The 19,785-nt window shown below is 32.0% G+C and overlaps 2 protein-coding genes across 7 annotated transcripts in view; one reads left to right on the top strand and one right to left on the bottom strand.

Annotated features, from left to right (window-relative positions):
* The window catches only part of ETFRF1 (electron transfer flavoprotein regulatory factor 1), a 9,242-nt gene extending 7,029 nt beyond the window's left edge, over window positions 1–2,213 (top strand). For both annotated transcript variants that reach the window (XM_006090641.3, XM_023755509.1), the window contains exons 2-3: window positions 1,175–1,257; window positions 1,339–2,213. In XM_006090641.3, the coding sequence (XP_006090703.1) occupies window positions 1,213–1,257; window positions 1,339–1,560 (267 nt within the window). In that variant the 5' untranslated portion in view covers window positions 1,175–1,212 and the 3' untranslated portion in view covers window positions 1,561–2,213. The remainder of the gene's footprint in view (window positions 1–1,174; window positions 1,258–1,338) is intronic.
* A 682-nt stretch (window positions 2,214–2,895) lies between these two features.
* KRAS (KRAS proto-oncogene, GTPase) overlaps window positions 2,896–19,785 on the bottom strand; it is a 40,247-nt gene continuing 23,357 nt past the window's right edge. For 3 of the 5 annotated variants that reach the window (XM_023755505.1, XM_023755506.1, XM_014457505.2), the window contains 2 exons: window positions 19,099–19,258; window positions 11,990–12,137 (listed from right to left, as the gene is read on the bottom strand). In XM_023755505.1, coding sequence (XP_023611273.1) covers window positions 12,018–12,137; window positions 19,099–19,258 — 280 coding nt within the window. In that variant the 3' untranslated portion in view covers window positions 11,990–12,017. Of the gene's footprint in view, window positions 7,358–11,884; window positions 11,886–11,989; window positions 12,138–19,098; window positions 19,259–19,785 lie in introns of those variants that run through there. The other 2 variants (XM_023755508.1, XM_023755507.1) reach the window with 2 other exon arrangements.

Genomic DNA, 19,785 nt, shown 5'->3' with positions numbered 1-19,785 from the left:
ACCCCACCCCCAATGGGCCCCCCCATCAGGGGCGGGGCCCGCTGGCCAACCTCCCGCCATCTCCTCCTCCCAACAGGCCCGGCCCGGATCCGCCAATTGGGGCTGGGCCAGCTGGACCCCACCCGTGCACGAATTCATGCACTGGGTCTCATCTATAATAATAAAAGTGTAATATGCTAATTAGACCGGATGTCCTTCTGGACAAAGCCCAGGTTCCAGAGGGAAGCCAGTGCCAGCAGCTGGGGGAAGGAAGGTCTACTCTTGCATGAATTTCATGGATCAGGCCTCTAGTTTCAAAATAAAAATTATTAATGAGGGACTGTTTTCATAGGTCATTGGGAAAATTGGAATTACAGAATTTTAGAGGAGGTTAATAACTGACATTAACATTTACTTTGGGCCTACTTATGTTAGGAATTTTATTATTTAATCCCCACAATTATAACAAGTATTGGGAATTATTGTCTATGTTTAGGATATCCTGGTTCATTAACAAATTATACATGAGATATAATCTATCCCATTAGATGTTGCCTGCTCATGTAACCCCTTATGATTTGTTCATTTCGCCTCTTTACTACCAATCTTATTGCCCATCTACCATTAATTGTGAGCCTGCTCAACTCACACAGCAAGTTTCTCCTACGCCTTTCTTAGGATAGCACCCTTCTACATTTGACCAGGCCTCTTCTCAATGTCCTCCAAACAGATCTGGCCTTGCCTTGAGAGCAGAAAAAATACAATCTTCCTTTTGATGATAAGGAAATTGAGGCTCAGAAAGGTTAAGTAACCTATACAACATTATAAAGCTGGCATTCCAATCTAGTTCTAATTCATTCTACTGTGGTATTAAAAGGAGGTATACCTACATATTTGACAATTCATTTTCTCTCATTATCCTAAGTCCCGACTTGTCAAAATTCATAATTATCTTGTTTGTTTATATCTCCCCCAGGAGATGTTAGTTCTGTGAAAGCAGGTATCTTATCTGACCAATGTTCATAGGTATATCCCATTGCCTGAAACATAAAAATGCTCAAAATAATAATTGGGTAAAAAAAAAAAAAAGCATTTTCCCACCATGTAAAATCTGTTTTTCTTCATTTTTACTACAATACAGTTATTTGCAAAAAACAAACAAACAAAAAAACCCACAAACTTTCTTTTTCTTTAGGTATGCTATATATAAGTGGATATTTTCCATAAGTGAAAATGGCCAATTCTTTAAGAGGAGAAGTACTGAATCTTTATAAAAATGTAAGTAATTACGTTGCCAACTTTATAAATGTTGTTCCTTGACATGGATTGTTTAGAAATATATAATCTTTCCTTTTTAAGCTGCTGTACCTTGGACGAGACTATCCAAAAGGAGCAGACTATTTTAAAAGGCGTCTGAAGAATGTTTTCCTTAAAAACAAAGATGTGAAGGACCCAGAGAAGATCAGAGAACTGATTGCACGGGGTGAATTTGTAATGAAAGAGCTAGAAGCCTTGTATTTCCTTAGGAAATACAGAGCTATGAAACAGCGCTATTATTCAGATACCAAAGACACTAACTGATCATTACTATAATTTTACTAAAACCAGTGCCAGCTGTTTATGTATAATTATAAAAAATAATTCTAACTTAAAATGGCAACATATACATGACATATAAAAAATACTTAAGCTGCCTTAACTGAGCTAAAACAGGGTTAACTTATATTTATACTGTGTTTTATCAGCAACCCTTAATGCACAATTTTATACTAACATAACGTTGCCAACTACAAATTATAGATTAATGAGTACCTAATTTCAAATGAAAAATAATGTACTTAAAACAATTGTAACTTAATAGATTTTTGCCAATTATCCTTAGCCCATTTCTCCATTTAACTGACAATGCCATTTAATTCACATGAAACTAGGCAAAATAATGTCTTTTACATTTATTGTCTTTAATTTTTGAAGGAGTACCTTATTTTTTACCCCATCTGGTATATTAGCAAGGTTCACTACAAAACAAATAGCACCTGGTCATGATTTTAGTGCAGTTATAGAAATAATACATATGAAGATTACTTCTGTACTTGAAATAGCTTGCCAGTGATTGGCATTACATACATACCTATTCAATATCTCCATTATTTTGCTTCTAGCTTCCTTTGGGCCTTAAAATAAATCACCTGTTGTGTATCAATTACCTTCTTTGATAAAAAGTAATGAAGTTATTTTTTTGTCATAAAGGTAGATCTGTTTTGCATCTACTTATAAATGAGTTAACATGGCAATGGAATTAAAACTAAGATGGGCTCAGTGGACAGAGCGTCAGCCTGCGGACTGAAGGGTTCCAGGTTCGATTTCGGCCAAGGGCCAGGTTGCGGGCTCGATCCCCAGTAGGGGGTGTGCAGGAGGCACCCAATCAATGATTCTCTCATCATTGATGTTTCTCTCTCCCTTCCTCTCTGAAATCAATAAAAATATATTTTTAAAAAACTAAGATGGTCTTAAGCAAACACTCACACCTTACAAAATGTTCACAGCACCTTTCATAAATATTTCTAACTTATAAGCTGCAAAAAAAGATTTACTAAAACACTATAGTATCTGTGACTTATGAACTATTCCAATTCCATATCAATTGTTGGGCAAATGTTTCAAATTTCTGTTAAGAAATACACTAGCCCTAGCTGGTTTGGTTCAGTGGATAGATCGTCAGCCTGAAGACTGAAGGGTCCCAGGTTCGATTCTGGTCAAGGACACATCCCCGGGTTGCGAGCTTGATCCCCAGGAGGGGGCGTGCAAGAGGCAGCTAATCAATGATTCTCTCTCATTATTGATGTTTCTGTATCTCCCTCTCCCTTCCTCTGAAATCAGTAAAAATATATGTATTTTTAAAAATACACACTAGCATAGCCATCATAACTATTTTTATTACATTACAATAATTAGGAGCAGTACAGTTCATGACAAAAATATTACAAGTTTCAGATCACTTCACAGCACATACTCCTATAAACATTTAAAAGTTAATTTTAATTAAAAGAGTGGTCATTTTTAAATGTAATGTTTGATATGACCAACATTCCTAGGTCAGCGCAAACGAATGATGGAAAACAACTGGATCACACTGCGTATGTCCCACAAGAAAAGCACAATGTACAAAATGTGCATGTTTCAGTTTACACTATACAAAAATAGTTAAAATACATTCCAGGTAAACATGTTACATTAAGAAATAGTACTAGTAAGAAATTGGCACTCAAAGGAAAAATGCAAAAGTATTTTCAACATGAAAACACAAGACAGTGGAATTGGAAACTTTTGGATAAAACATTACATAACCCATTTAACTCTATGGGGAGGGGCGATCGCTGTAACTGACATTTCTGCAGGTAATAATTTTGTTTTCCCTAAATTCATCTAAATTACCTAGCATCATCCAAACAGGCACTTAAAACTATTAAACTAAAATAAGTATTAATCTAGTTATCACTATATTTTAAGAACTGGTTAAGAATATATCTTTAGAAAGAAATAATTTCATTTTCTGAAGGAATTTGCAGCTACCAGTTGTATGCTGTTCAATTTATCAAAGCGGATTTCATGCTACCCAATATTAACAGAGAAGTTATTAAATTCAGTTTTATAGTAACTGATAGGTTCTTAAAAATCAGCAATATATAATTACCATGAAAGTATTACTTTTGGACAAATGTAAATGATAGCTTTTATTACCTACAAAAACAATGTGTAGAAAAATGGCTAGAAGAAAAAACAGTAACTGGAATACAAATGAGATGAACTTATGCAAACTGCAACTTAACATGCCTCACAAGATTTCTTTATATATTAGGACAAAATTGTGCAATGGTGGGAAAGGTTTTGATAACCTATAAAAGTTAGGTTCTAAATTCCTATGCAGTGTGACTCAGTTAAAATAGAGCCTAGAATTCCCAATTGGGAATATTCATTCAAATTTTACTATATACTTCTGATACATTCTTCCACAAACATGTTTCTGTCTTAAGACTATAATTTAGCATTTTTTCAACTTCAACTTTATCTTTAAGTCTGTAATAATTAGATAACATTTATGTTACTTCTAGGATCATCTTTCCTCTTTTAAAATCTCTATGAAAACAAACCTGTGTCAATTTATTCAAAATTTAGATAATAAAGGATAATTACCACTGCATTAAAAAAAATTTCCCAGCTACATCAAAAATTCAAGAGGCCTAAAAAATCCCCTCACTCAATTATGCACTGCTATTCTTGAAGCATGGCCATTTCTTTATCTTGGGTAGAAACAAGAGGAGGTTCTATATAAGTCTTAACACTCCACCTAGATAACATTCCATGAACCTTAGTTTAGCAAACCATTCCAGAAATCATAATGATTTTTACACAGAAATGTCCTTTTCTGTCCATTAGTTCAGGCATATGTTTAATCGTCCTTAAATAAACATAACTATTTCAGAATTCATTATTAATTTTAAAGTCTATTTTAATTACTTACACAAAGAGACCAACCAGAATATTACACACTTGGGGATTTTAATATTATTACATACAATTTAATGTATACTATAATTGTCCCAATAGAGTCACACAATTATGCCAAATAAAAATATATAATCAAGCTTACTCCTTTAAAACAATGAAAAATGATTTATATAAAGTAGCTTGATTAAACAGTTACACTGGAATCAGAGCAAAATAATTATTCCAAAAATGGAAGAAATTTTAAGAGACCAACTCCCTTCCCTACAAAACTAAAATATGCATGGTTATTTCTGGGTCATGTGCCAAACGCCTTACAAAGATATTACAAACCACTCTAGAATATAAAGACTACTTTAGCATAAAGATTATGTCCCTTTTACCATAATATCCTCGGTGCCTTGTGTAGTGCCTGGCATTTAGAAGACACTCAAATATGTTGAATAAATGAACCACGCTAAAAAGCTTTATAAATTAAATTTTGAAGTATTTTTCACTGTAAGATTTTAGTTATTTAAAACAATGCAATGCGTCACTGTTACCAGAGTCAATCCTAATTATAAATTATCTAAGGAATTCTTTCAGCACAGTCCTAATTACAGATTATCTAAGGAATTCTTTCAGCACTACCTTTATTAAATTCTTCTTCCATTGGATAGGGTTCTGTCTACTCATAGCCGGTATGAAAATTCCTACATAGTCACTAATGGACCAGTCAGCAAACATGATATTCAAAGGTTAAAGATTAAATTGCTACAACCACCTCAAAAATTAGCCATTAGGTCAAATCCCACTGTAGTATCTGTCAGATTATGTTGAGCTTGAGCAAATAAGATGTAAGGCATTCTGATGTGACTTGATCTGAAGCCTTCAAGGAGATACCCAAAACAGCAATAAATCTTGAGGTTAGGGGGAATTAGCTATATTAAAAGCATCAAGTCATTGGCCATATAGAAGGGTAGGCAGGCAAGATGACACTAATATGGGAGGAAAAGTCTTGAATATGGAGAAAGGATATTCAAAAATGAACTTCACCTCTTGCATAATTTTGCCTAAAACTGGTATTGAAGATAATAACACAGGTAAAAAGTTATAGATTATGCTGAGATTGACAAACAGGTATATTTTTATGTAAACTGAATGTAAATCACATAATTGTAAGGCTAGCTATGGCCTTGAGATGAGTTATTTTAACATGAAGAAATGATAAGTGATCTGCCCAAAATCAAAGTTTTAAAAGACACCAAAATCTAAGTCACCTTCCTCCTAGTCCAATGATATTTTCACCTCTTGCTTTAAATGTACCATCTCACTTTAAATATCTTAAAATAAGCAACATTTTAAATGCATTGAATCATTTTGTTAATTTATCTATTTTTAAACCTTATTCTTTAAACAAAAATGGACCAGACTTGTAAAGTGTTTATGAAATGTTACTTTAGCATGTTAAGAGAACTAGACAATACTAGAGACTTTGAAACTTTTTCCCTCCATTATTTAAAAAAGTTAAAGTTTTGCCCCATCCCCAAAACCTCATTTAAAATATATACATATAATTTAAGTTCTGTTGTTGTTATTTTTAAGTTATGTTCCTGATCTGTCAGCAGAACCACCACATAGTGAGAACGTATCTTGCTGAGCTAGCCACATCTCTCCCAGTCCCCATTTTTTGACCAATCAATGCTTGGCAACACGGGGAGACCACAGGGATGCATTCCATACTGTGAAACTCACAATGGAGCTCAGGGGTTCATACAGGGCCTGGACTTCAACTTGGTTTAACACCTACTCTAACTGACTCAAATAATCTTTAATATCACTACCAGAATTAAAATTATTTTTAAAGACTGAAGTTCAAGAAAAGGTTTATTGAAAGTTATGGTAGGAAAGAGCACTCTGACACAGGGAGACTACATTTAATTCCTACGAGAATTTTTATACATGTTAAAATTTTTTAAAATTATTACAAAAATTTAGTAGCATGTAAATATACCCCCCAAATGGTTGCTAGAATCCTCATTACATACTGGGTCTGCATTAACAGGAAAAGCTATTAAGAGTATTATAGGAGTTTATCTAATGTGGAAAGTAAATAGCCTTTTAATATTTTCCATTGCCTTGTCTTTTTTTCATTTTTTCCCCTTTTATAGAAAAAATATATTATTTTTGGGAACATGACTATGACAAATAGCAGTGAAAGAGGAAGAAAGCCTTTGTGAACAGTGTACATTTACATTAAGTAACGGCAACTGAAACTACAGGACATGATGGCTACAAGATGAATCTATAGGAAGCTCAGAAATTCGTGTTCCCTTAATGTTCTGGCAAAACCAATCATGAAATCTCAATTGAAGTTATAATTAGTAATTAATCCATGTAGGTGACTAGTTAAAACACAGAACTGGGAGGGTTTAAAAGCTTCATTAATTTGTTTCACACTGAAGTTCACAATTGGTAAGAAAAATAGGAAGTAATCAACTGCATGCACCAAAAACCCCAAGAAAGAAATCTTAGGTATTCAGTTTCTTTTTCACAGGCATTGCTAGTTCAAAAACCAAAACTCAGGGAATACTGGCACTTAAGAGAAAAGTTTCCACTGTCATTTTAAAATAAGCATTCAAGATAAAAGCTAATAGTTTGAATGGAGCAGAAAAAAAAGTTAGGTAATGCTAAAGTTAAACAAATGCTAATAATTTAGTGTAATGTACAAAAATTATCACTTAAGTATACCTTAAGAAAAAAGTACAAATTGTATTTACATAATTATACACTTTGTCTTTGACTTCTTTTTCTTCTTTTTACCATCTTTGCTCATCTTTTCTTTATGTTTTCGAATTTCTCGAACTAATGTATAGAAGGCATCATCAACACCCTGAAATATAAAACAAGTATTACAATGTGAATATATATGATGGTTTGAGGTGTACAGATAACAGGAAAGGTGTATATCACTAATGAAAACATTAATACTGAGAGAGAGTAAGGACACCTCGCATTTCTCTATAGGCAAATGAGTATTTACCAGACCTTTAAAATTCTTTAATGTCATCTTCATAGATATTTTGTCAATGTTATAAATGGAAACTCTGATTTTAACAAAAGGAAATGAAAAGCAAAGGCACAGAATCTTACATAAGCTTCACAAATGCTTTTTCCCAGAACTTAATTTGCTACTAATTTTTACCTATCAGCACACCTTGGTAACCAAAATCCAAATGTGTACGTGTGTTGAAAATGTGTTTACACTTAATTATCCCTGAGTTTCTAGACATTAAATATTAAGCCTGCAAGTATATAATATTTTCATAAATATTCACAGTAATAATATTTGAGCTCTGGTTCAATATTTGTTTAAATCTGTTAGATTTAGATAATTACTGAGAAGTAAATAGTATTTGAATATACTTTCAGTTTTAAAATATATACTGTAGTAAGGCATTAGTTTCAATTATACTTAATCATATAAGGAAGAAATTTAAAATGACCCAACACACACACTACTTTGAAAAATGTAATACTCTGATTTATGGAAAAAGGAGCTAAATCATTTAAATAGGGGTATAATTTACCAATTTAAAGAATATTCTATTTTACTTATTTAGTTTCTGTTTGTTATATTAGGTATTCAAAAATTTGCCATATAAAGCCAGATGCTGTATCTTCAAAAAAATATACATTTGGTCATTTTGGCTGACATCTATTTGTGATCAAAGCAATGTACCAAAATCAGTAATGGTGGAAAGTGATTTTAGGTCAGAATAATTTTCAATCTAATAATTAATTACGTGAAAAGTGGCACTCTGAATATAGTAGCAGGACAGTTTTTAACTGCAATACTGAAATTATACAAGATCTATACATAGTCAATTCTTGTCATGTACCCATTAGAGCAAATTAAATATAAAAGCAAAATAAAATTAAAGAAAAAATATTATCTTCTATATATTTTTAAATCTGTTCAACTGAGTAGTACTATTTTTAAAAGCCTGTTAATATAATGATACTTTTTAGCCTGGACACTAGAGGGAATCTTAGAAACAAATACCCAACAATTAAAGTTATATAAATCAAGTCACCTTAAAAACAATGAACATTAGGTTTTTACTCATTTTAACCACCTCTGTTGATATTCATATAAACACATTTGTTAAGTTATCCTAAAAATAATTTAAAATTTAAGTGATATGATTTCTCCTTTATTGTATTACTAAAATCTTCCAAAATTAGTATTTCAAAATAACAGCAAAATTAAATCAGGGCATTTTCTTCAAGTTTCATTTATCTAATTTTCACAACAAATCTAAAATTCAGAGAAGTATCACCAATATTTTTAAGTGAATACAGAGTGGTAATGAGAGGACTACTCACATTTAAACAAATAGTAAGAAAAACCAGCATTACTGATATGTACACTAGTGAATAAACAAGCTCCCCAAGAAAGCCCCCAAGCTGCACTCATTGAATGCTCCCCACTTTCTGAAATCATTATTGATACAACATAAGCTTTTGTTTCATCCAAAGTAGTGAAGAAAAGTAATAGACAATTTATCAAGCAATACAATCAAGGCTTAATATATATAAACCTTCATGCTAATCTCCTTAAATAAAAACCAAAAAATTTCCAATGATATAGTAAAGAATAATTTTATAGCCCACCAACCCTTGACTAATTTATGAAAATAAGCCCTTAAAATGGAATACTTAAAAGAGGATCTAATCCACCTCACTTAACTTTCATAAATGCTCTTTGATCACAATTCCATACATAATCTACTCCATTTCAACTTTTATAATGAAGAAAAATGTCAATGGTACTAAACTGGTGAAGTAGATGCAATAAAAAATCACAAGGTGGATATAAAAAAAACACAATCTAAGTTGAAAACAACGCACAAGTATTTAGGATACAACGAAAACCTAATCTGTTAACATTACCTTCTTTTAAGATTCTGACAAATATTTTAGGTTCACATCGCACAGAATCCTCCTTACTAGGCAATCTTACTAAAATAATTTCAATGATTAGGGAAATGTTACAATTAATCAAAACAGAGCAGTAAATGCTTTTCATATGGAAACTAGTTTATTCTCATACACACATATATGACAAAAGTAATATCCAGTAATTATTTTATTTAAACTCATCTATTTTAGGACTAAGAAAAACTAATTTGTACCTATTTATCAAGTTTTATAAAAATATTCTTATTTAAAATGTTAAATATTACAAATACACTTTTTTCTTTACATAAATGCTATCCGTGTCCACTGAAAAGACATGAATTAAATTCATCATGCCCAACAATTATTTGACATTCACACTACATAGTCAATGAATATAGTTTGCACAATGAGAAACTTTAGAAAAGTATGATTCCACCTTGTTTAAATAAAGATTTAAAGCATAAAATTTATTTTATTCTAAATAGTTCTACTTTTAAAATCACCTAATAGTAAGATAATAGGAGAAAATAAAAAATTAAAACAAAATTAAATTTAATTAAAATAGAAAATTATACTTAATCACTTATATCGAGCTCATGGCTACTGTAATTTAAAAAGTTTGACTTTTCAAATTGCATTGCAATGTTCAATTTTATCACACCTTCCAAATTACGGTACTGCTTTAGATAATGATACTAAAAATATCAAGAGTTCATAAATCTCAATAAAAATTAATGTCAGGCATGCTTTATTTCTTCTTCTGAATTTATATTAGTACTAGAACACATGATATATTCTGGTATGGAATCTACTATTCAAATGTATATTTCATACTTTTGGGAGCTACATTATTTCTGACCTCAAATTTATATAATAAAGACTACCTACCTTTAGTTTAATCAGCACAATAAATGATATCCTATAATTTTATTTCATGTTCTCACAAAACATTATATATTACAAATAATATATATCAAAATCTAAATAAAGCTTTGGCATAAAATTTATAGCAACTATTGAGTGATAGGTTTTCTGAGCAAGACCAATATATGGATTTAGAAAGGAAATTGAAAAATCACATGCAATAAAATCCAACAGGAACCTCATTATGCATGGACATGTAAAAGTGAAAAAAAAAATGTGATTCTTGCTAAGATTCTACTGGACAGGAACCAAATATAAAAGGTTATTTCAAGTAATATGGTAAGCATGTAAGAAAAGTATACTGGGAATATACAGGAAGGGCATTATACTCAGTCTAAAGGTTTAAAGAAAGATTCTTAGAAGACAGATTACAGAATCACAAAAAAGTACTAGCTAATTTATAAGACTAGGGGATAAGAATACTAGTATTTCAAACAAGAGCAACAGTCAAGACTCAAGGGACAGTAAGAAAATACATGGTGTTCATTTATATAAGGACAAAGTAATTTCCAGGGAGTTTTTCGAGATAAGGCTAGGGGTAGGAAGGAGTGAAGAGCCATATATAACACTAGAGGCCCGGTGCACTCAGGGGGTTCCCTAAGCCCAGCCTGCGCCCTCTCACAGTCCAGGAGCCCTCAGGGGATGTCTGACTGACAGCTTAGGCCGGCTCCCCGCTGGCAGTCGGACATCCTTAGTGCTGCTGTGGAGACGGGAGAGGCTCCCGCCACTGCTGCTGCGCTCACCCGGCTTCTAGCTGAGCGGTGATCCCCCTGTGGGAGTGCACTAACCACCAGGGGGCAGCTCCTGCACTGATTGTCTGCTCCCTGGAGGCCAGTGCACATCATAGCAACCGGTTGTTCTACTGTTTGGTCAATTTGCATATTAGCCTTTTATTATATAGGATGTTATGAAATTTGAGATTTTATCCCATAGTTAATAGGAAGTCAGTGACTGGATTTAAAAATAAGAGAATGATATTTAAGTATATCTCTCTGCACTGTGAATGAAGACAGCAACAGGTAAACCATATAAGAGGTTATAATAGTCCCAGCAGGAAACGAAAGGGGACTGGACTAATGATATGGTAAAAGTTAGAATGGAACATCATCGGAATTTGTGGTTGTCTCCAAATGGGGGTAAAAGGAAGGAAGCAGGGTCACCTGAAGACTTCCCACTTCCTAACTTGGGTGAAAAGAGATGTTGATGCTAGTGAGTAGAATTATTAGCAAAGGGCTTCTACCTTCTGGGACATTCAACCTTATTATAAACTCTATATAATACAGTTTCTTCTACTTTTTTCTTCCTAGACCCTGTGACAAATGTAGTCTATAGCCATCAAAACTGACTCAATTATAATTAAAACCCATTAAACTAAAAATTCCAATATACTAATTATGGAAACATACTACAGGGTTCTTTTTTTTCAAGAAAAGATACATTTTTTTTTACTTTGAATTCTTCCAAGAAAAAATTTTTTTAGTTTCTCTTTTTACCTCTTATTCCCCTTCACAGTTTTCATCCACCCCTTTACCCTCCTCCCCTGAGGTTTCTTTTAATATTTCAAATTAAAAGCCCACAACTAGGTAGTCCTAAAGTGGTTGCTCCTTTTTTCCATTTAAAAGACATCTACTTTCTGCCAAAATTAATATGCTGAACTTACCAGATTACATTATAATGCATTTTTTAATTTTCACACAGCCAGGAGTCTTTTCTTCTTTGCTGATTTTTTTCAATCTGTATTGTCGGATCTCTCTCACCAATGTATAAAAAGCATCCTCCACTCTCTGCATTGTAAAACACAACTTCTTTAAAGTCTGTTTCATTGGTAATAGTAATTTATTGGAACAGCCATGTGCAAGAAGTTTGAAATTATGAGCTTTACTTAAAAATTTCTTTTTAAAATAGACATCAGATTGGTTGTATAAAACTGGGGATGCAATTTTAAAATATGGCTTGAATCCTGGTTTGTTCTTTAAAGTCAGTTTTGTTTTGTAATGTAATTAGTTGTTTTTTTTTTTTTTAGAAAATTCAAATTAGCAATTAGGGGAGATTCTGAAAAACTTAAGTACAGGTATTAGTGCAATCATTTTAGTTTGCTAGTCACAGAATTAATCAAAACCTAAAGTTAGATTTAAATTATTTCTTTGACTTAGGGAAAACAAATGTTTTATATAGCACTGACCCCCACCCCTCCCACTCCAACCCCACATGGGGAGGAGAAAAGTGGTACAAAAAGGATTTTAACCTTTGTTGTTGTTTTTTTAAAGAAAACCACCCCACACACACCTCAAAATACAGTCAGGTCAAGAGACTGGAATCTTGAGTTCTATCTTCAATTACAACACTGTCCAATGAATTTCTAGGATGGACAAGTGAAGCTGAAACTGGGACTTTTGTGGATGGATAACTACATTATTTAAATTCTAAACATTGCGAATTGTTTAAGATACACAAAAAACAGCAGCAGTGCATTCTTTATATTTATAAGTCTTAAAAATAATTTTTAGAACATTATCCAGTTATACTGACCTTATACTTTCTAGCATTCTAATTCAAATATTCTAAATAAGTGAAAAGGACTTCTGCTTAAGGCTATGGGAAGAAAATTATGGCGACAAACACAATTATATATGGAGATCAACAATATATTTTCCAGTCCAGAAAATTAGGCAATAGCCAAGTGGGACAAAATGTTTAGTTAACTGTACTGCTGCTTTGTCCTGAAAAATATATCATCAAAGTAGAAGCTTACATCTAAAAGAGAATCTCACACAAATACTCATCTACATGTAGTGCAAATTAACTTAAAAGATGTAATACTTGTGTGTATTCTTCTCAAAGAATGGAGTGTTTAAGAAAGCTGGTCTGCTTTATTGCACATTTAACTTCAAGCTTACTGTTTTTTTATTTTAATTTTTAAGAATGAATTACTATGGAGATTGGAATATTTTAACTCTCTAAAACTGGTTATATTAGTCTTTCTATGAACCAAATGTAACCAAATGGACTTATCACCTAAAAAGCTAATACATGCCAAATGTATGATTTGTAGTTTTAAATTAAATCAGGCACAGAGAATCAGCCATTTTAGTATTAATTGCAGTAAATTGACAGGTAAGGCTTAATTTCTTTATGCCAAAGTCACTGCATATCCATTGCTTGTAATAAAGGAAAAGAAGGTACCTCAATTCATTAATTTTTATCTCAAAAATATATCAACTGCTTTGGTAGAGTTTGGTAATTTACCATTAAAGTAAAACTTTAACTTAAAATTCATAAAATTAAGTTTCAGTTAAGAAGTGGGCATTTAAATAATATTTTAATTATATATTAAAATGTACATCTCAAAAGTTACTTACATTTCTATTCAGCTATCTAATATACAAATCACTATAGCCCTAGAAAATGTGTACCTTATTTTTAATGGAATCAATTTAATCAACTACTAGCTAACTACAAAATAAAAATATCCAATAATTTTCTGAAATCATTAAATATGTTGTACTTTAAATTACATTACCACTTGTACCTGTATATAAGATTTTTAATATTTTATATTTACCATTATTTCTCAAGGAGAGGATTTACTTTTACTCCTAAGTCCTTAAAAAATTATATATTAGAAATTCTCACTGCTAAATAATATAAATAATTTAAGGCATTAAAATGACTTTTGTAAAGCATGTAAAATGTAAAGCATGAGCTAGCATTTAATATATTTAACATACTTTTTAAATCTGCTCAGTAACTATTCTATTTTTAAATCATAAAAATACTTTTTAAATTTGAAAATAAATGCAAGAATTTAAAAATATACATATATATATAAATAAATAAAACAAACCAGGTAAAAGCTCATATTTGTTAAGAATGTAAAGATTTACTACTCCTGTTTTTAAAAGTTACAAGGTCAATGTAGAGGTACTCAAACATTTTATGAGAGGAGAAAAACAGGGTTTTGGTCCTCTACTAATTTAGCAGAAGCAAAGTTTGATTATAACTTATTTCTAAAATCAGTTTGAAAGAGTCTACTTTATAAGTGTGCACATCCCCATCACCAATGCCAGAATATATAATTTTGTTTCCAGCAATGCAGAGAGAGAATTGGAAGCCAATGATTAAAAAGAAGAGATTGCTACCCACCACCAAAATATTCAGTATTAGCACCTCAGTTGCTAAAATGATTAACACAGAAAAACAGTTATTCCAAAATGACTTTTTCATTAAATTTGCTAATAGAAAATTTAAATTATATTTTAAGGAATCAGTTATTTACCATATTTTCTCAGATTTAAATACTTCTTATTTCTTGGTTATATGCTTTAAGGTCATACTGACATCAAGTGATTATTATTTATCCTTTATGCACCTTAAACCACTGGCACTGACACAGAACAATGGTTTCACATTCCAAAATTTGCAGGTAATTTTTAAAGAAATTATAGCTGTGGCTAGTTGCTAAGCATTAACTGGCACTTAATAATTAAACTTTCTTTAATGGAGGTCTTATAACAACTAATTTTCAGTATCCAGAAATTACCAATAAAAACCAGGATCACTCAACATTTTTAAGTTCATTAAGAACGGGAATATTTATGAAGGAACAAATGTGTACAAGTTTAAACATGTAAATATTTTTGAAAAAGCAAGATATTTGACAATATTTTCAGCTCAGCTACTATCTGAAAACATACTTGTGAGACTAAGGCAATAGAGTACTCCATACTAAAGAACTGTTAACAGCATCATTCCATATCCTAGTGTCTATAATACTTTCAACTAAGATTTCATTTTAAGCAAGTATTTGTTCCTACTGAATGGCTTATTACCTGCAAAAATTCTTGCAAACTCAAGGAAATAACATTCTATCACCCTAACTACAGTCACATGCAAGATATTAGCCTTCTTGGGGGAGAGGAATGGGAGGAACAAGGTGTGTTCTGAAAAGGAACTGTGCATTGCCAAATTTCTCAAAAAACTTTGCAAACTACAGCCTTGAAAACTGAAATGCAGTAATACCACTAATCAGGAAGCTAAGTATGGTGTACCGGAGGTGCTCAGTAACTGTTCTATTTTTAACTCATAAAAAACTAATGTTTAAAATATTGACCTCATGTACACAAATTCAACTACTAATAAATAAAAGTATGGTACATAGGTTTTTTGTTTGTTTTGTTGTTAAAATGATTTGATCAAAAACTTTCTTTAATGCAGGTCTTAAAACAACTAAGTTTCAGTATCCAGAAATTACCAATAAAAACCAGGATCACTCAACATTTTTAAGTTCATAAAACTAATTTTCACATTATGCTCAAATTGAGACCTCCAGAAAGAAAAAAAAACCAAAACAAAAAACAAAAAAACAACAACACACAAACAAACAAAAAATTGAATCAGGAGTAGCACATATGCTGAGACTTCTGCTTCTGTCATCCACTTTACTGAACCTCCCACTTTTGATTGCAGCATACTGGAAAACACACAGCTGACTACCACGGTGTCAATGTTTTGGTTTCAACAGCCTTTGCCCACACTGCCATTCACTGCCCAAAGAAGCCAGGAAAATCTGGCAACTGCTAACTGCCCAGATAAATGTAAACCAGGTAGCAGTCTTTACACAGTTAGGAGCATGGGGACCACACACAATGCACACTAGCAGAAAATAAACATTACTTTAGCCTTTCAGATGTGGATTAAAATGATTATAAAGAAATATAATTCACTATACCCTAGCCATATATTGGGCATTTTAAAGTTGCTGAAATATATATTCTGCAACCCTTATCTTAAAGAAGTATTAGGAGAAATTTCCCTGTTTTCCCCCCTCCTACTTCCCTTTCACAGAATGCATAAGTTTTACTTTAGATTTTTACAGGCTAACATTAGTAATTTTAAGTTGAAAAGTCTGCCCTAACTTCTAATGTATAACCAAACAATACAGTTCCCCGAAGAATTTGGGCATCAGTACACTACAACCAGAAGGCCAAATGTAGCCACATTCTTTTTTTGTACTGCCCAAAAGCTAAGAATGATTTTTGCATTTTTAAAGGGTTACATAAGAGAAAAAATGCAACAGATACCGCTTGTGGCTCACAATGCTTATTATCTGGCCCTTAACAGAGAAACTGTGCCAGCCCCTGACGTATGAGAAGCTCTAAATGAATGTCCTGTTCCTACTACCTTAAATATAATGCTTTTTGGTGTTTGTTTTAGGTTCCTGCTCAAGGCCAAAATCTAGGGCATGAAAATAAGTAGTTGTTGATAAAATACAACAAGGATATGCATATTTATTTTGTTCAAATAACAAATAATAGCAAATAACAAATAAAATACTCTGCAGAAAATAGGGCTTCAAATTTTCACACAAAAAATGGATACAAAATTTATAAGATTTACATTTCATTTTATAATTTCCACAATTAGTACTTGAATAGAGCTTTATAAAGTCTTCCAAAAGCATGCAAATATCAAATGAATTTAAACAGAAGATGAATAAACTTCTGAAAGGCAAATCAACAAGTCTATGTAATAAAACAAAGATCATAAACTAAGTATCTGTTATAGTTTAGCAACATAAATTATATAAAGATACCAATAAAACAGTATATAAACATAAGGTGAGCACTAGAAGGTTAAGAAGTAAAGAATTCCTTTACATCACTCTATATTTTCATTAGATGATCCACATAAATGTCTACAAAGCAAATTTAAGTTAATCCACCTCCATATCAAAAACACTACATACAACTTCCTTACCTTCCTCCCCCCCTCAAAAATAGCATAAAGCCTAAAAATCTATTTTAAAAGGAAACCAGGTAGTTTTCTGATTAATTATGAATGCTGTGGTATATTAAAGCACTAATATCAAACTCTAAGAATGAACTAATACTTCTAAAATAGTAACCACAGAACAAAGAAAGAAGACAGCTATTTTAGGTTCATCAAATGAGAAGTGGAAGGCAGCATTGTGGGAATAATAAGACTTCCTTTTACTGTCTTCTACTGCCTTTCTACTACAACTACAGTCCAGGTACCAAAGTTAGCATCACCTGAGAGTCAGTTGGATATACTCAGAATCACAGGTCCCAACCTAGACGCACTGAATTAGAATCTAGATTTGAATAAACACCCCAGTTGATTCCTATGCATATTAAAGTATGAGAAACACTGCTCTATTTGCAATTCTTTACATTAGGCAGTCTCCTAGGTTTTTTTCTTTATAAAATTTAAACTAAAATGTTAACTAGTTCAAAAAGTATCTTTTAAAAGTTACAACTAGTGCAAACCACTACAGGGAACTCAATATTTGTTAATTAATAAATTGTTAATGGTAGTAGGTTTGCAAGTGTTTTCAATAAAATTCCTTTAATTTTATATTTGTAAATTTGTCATAAGAAAATGATGGGGAAAAAGTTATGAATATTATAATCATGTTTTTTGAGTACCTCCCCTCTAACTGAAAACAAGGAATCCAGTCAGAGACAATCAATAAAAAGAAGACAAAAACCAAACTTCTTCCCAGCCTCTGGACCTGGGAAGCAATGTGAATAAGATCTTAATTCCTCTAAAGTAAAGTGTAGTGCTGTATATCAAGTGTATATCAAGTCTTTCTTTAACTTATAAATCAAAGACTTAAAATAGGACTTTTTTAATATATTAAACTCTATTTCATACAGGTAGGTTAAATAATACACTGAAATTATTTTATTTTAACTAGAGAAAAGTTACTTTTAAAATTTAGGTAATTTTTGGCCCTGGCCAGTGTTGGTCAGTGGTTTGAGCATCAGCCCAAGCACCAGAGGGTCATGGGTTCGATTCCTGATCAAGGGCACATATCTCGGTTGCAGGTTTGATTCCGGCCCCAGTCAGGGTGTGTGCAAGAGGCAACCAATCCATGTCTCATTTTCACATCGATGTTTCTCTCTCCCTCTCCCTCTCCTTCCCTCTCTCCCCCTCCTCCCTCTGCCTCTCCCTCTCCTCCTTCCTCCCTCCCACCCTTTCTAAAAATCGATGGAAAATATATCCCAGGGTGAGGATTAACAAAAAAATTAATAAACAAACAAACAAACAAATAAATAATAGGTAATTTTAAAAACAAAAGATCAAACTGGCATTAATTTTTGTCAGAACAACCCAGTAAATGAATAACTGCGAATTTCTATTTATTTTCTAAATAGTCTCTTGCTTTACTGAAAACTTTCTCCTAAAATATATCCTTACAAAAACTCTACCAAAGTCAAATACTTCAAATACAACAAAATTTAACCTAGAAACATACGACATAAGACTCTTAAAAGCACTTCCAAAACAGGGAATTCAATATTTGTTCCCCTGTTCTTTCATTTTATAAACATCACAGCAAAAAAAATAATAATAAATAAAAAATTCCCACATTTCTTGAATGTAAGATGTGCTGAGTTGAAGAGAATGTTCCATGTGGAAAGAAACCAAAGCCAAAAGTAATAGCATGGAGACTGGATTAAGAAGTACTGCCCTTTCATATCCTTAAAGGAGCATTTTCCAAATAATTAGTTTTACTTCCTATTTTAGTATAGCAGTAGGAAAAACTGATAAATTACACTCAATAATAGAATAGTTATGCTCTCAGGTATGTACATTTATTTATGTTTAGCCTTCCTGCCCCCAAAATGATGTTATTAGGAGATATATTAGTACACTATGGTTAATTAAAATCACTTGATATAGATAAGAGAATAGATTTGTATTTATTACAGTTTTACCTACCTGTCTTGTCTTTGCTGATGTTTCAATAAAAGGAATTCCGTAACTTCTTGCTAAGTCCTGAGCCTGTTTTGTGTCTACTGTTCTAGAAGGCAAATCACATTTATTTCCTACTAGGACCATAGGTACATCTTCAGAGTCTTTAACTCTTTTTATTTGTTCTCTGGGGAGGAAAAAAGAGTTGCATGACAGGTATTAGAAATACAAAAATTGTACACACCTTTTCTTATAAAATATGGCCTAACGAAGACTTTTAATTTAATTCCTGGTTCCCATCACACCAAATTTTGTTTCTCCTCTTCAGTATTGTTTTTCCCCATCTTAAAGAGAGAACTTCTATGTCTCTTACAAGATCTAATACCTAGAAATATACTAAAACTACAATCTAATAGGTTCATATATGCAGTTAGGTCACATGAAAAAACAGAAAATATTGAAAATTCTAGACCACAGAAAAGGTATGCCTAATTTTTAAAATTATAATCTTAGAAACATATATTCTATATGCTGTTAAATGTTTGTATAGAATTAAAAATGTTTTTATAAAACCATGAATTATAACATTAATTTTCACATTTTTCTCACAAAAAAGAGCAACAAGTGGAAAGATTTTTATTTCTATGTGTACTACCCTGTTTATTCTGTCAAAGTCCTTCTTTTTCAATAAGATGTGCATAAACTCTAAAATTT

This window comes from Myotis lucifugus, unplaced genomic scaffold (assembly GCF_000147115.1).
Source record: "Myotis lucifugus unplaced genomic scaffold, Myoluc2.0 scaffold_78, whole genome shotgun sequence".
NCBI classification, from domain to species: Eukaryota; Metazoa; Chordata; class Mammalia; order Chiroptera; family Vespertilionidae; genus Myotis; species Myotis lucifugus.
Note: the sequence above shows the minus strand (reverse complement) of the source record. Positions and strands in the feature narration are given on the sequence as shown.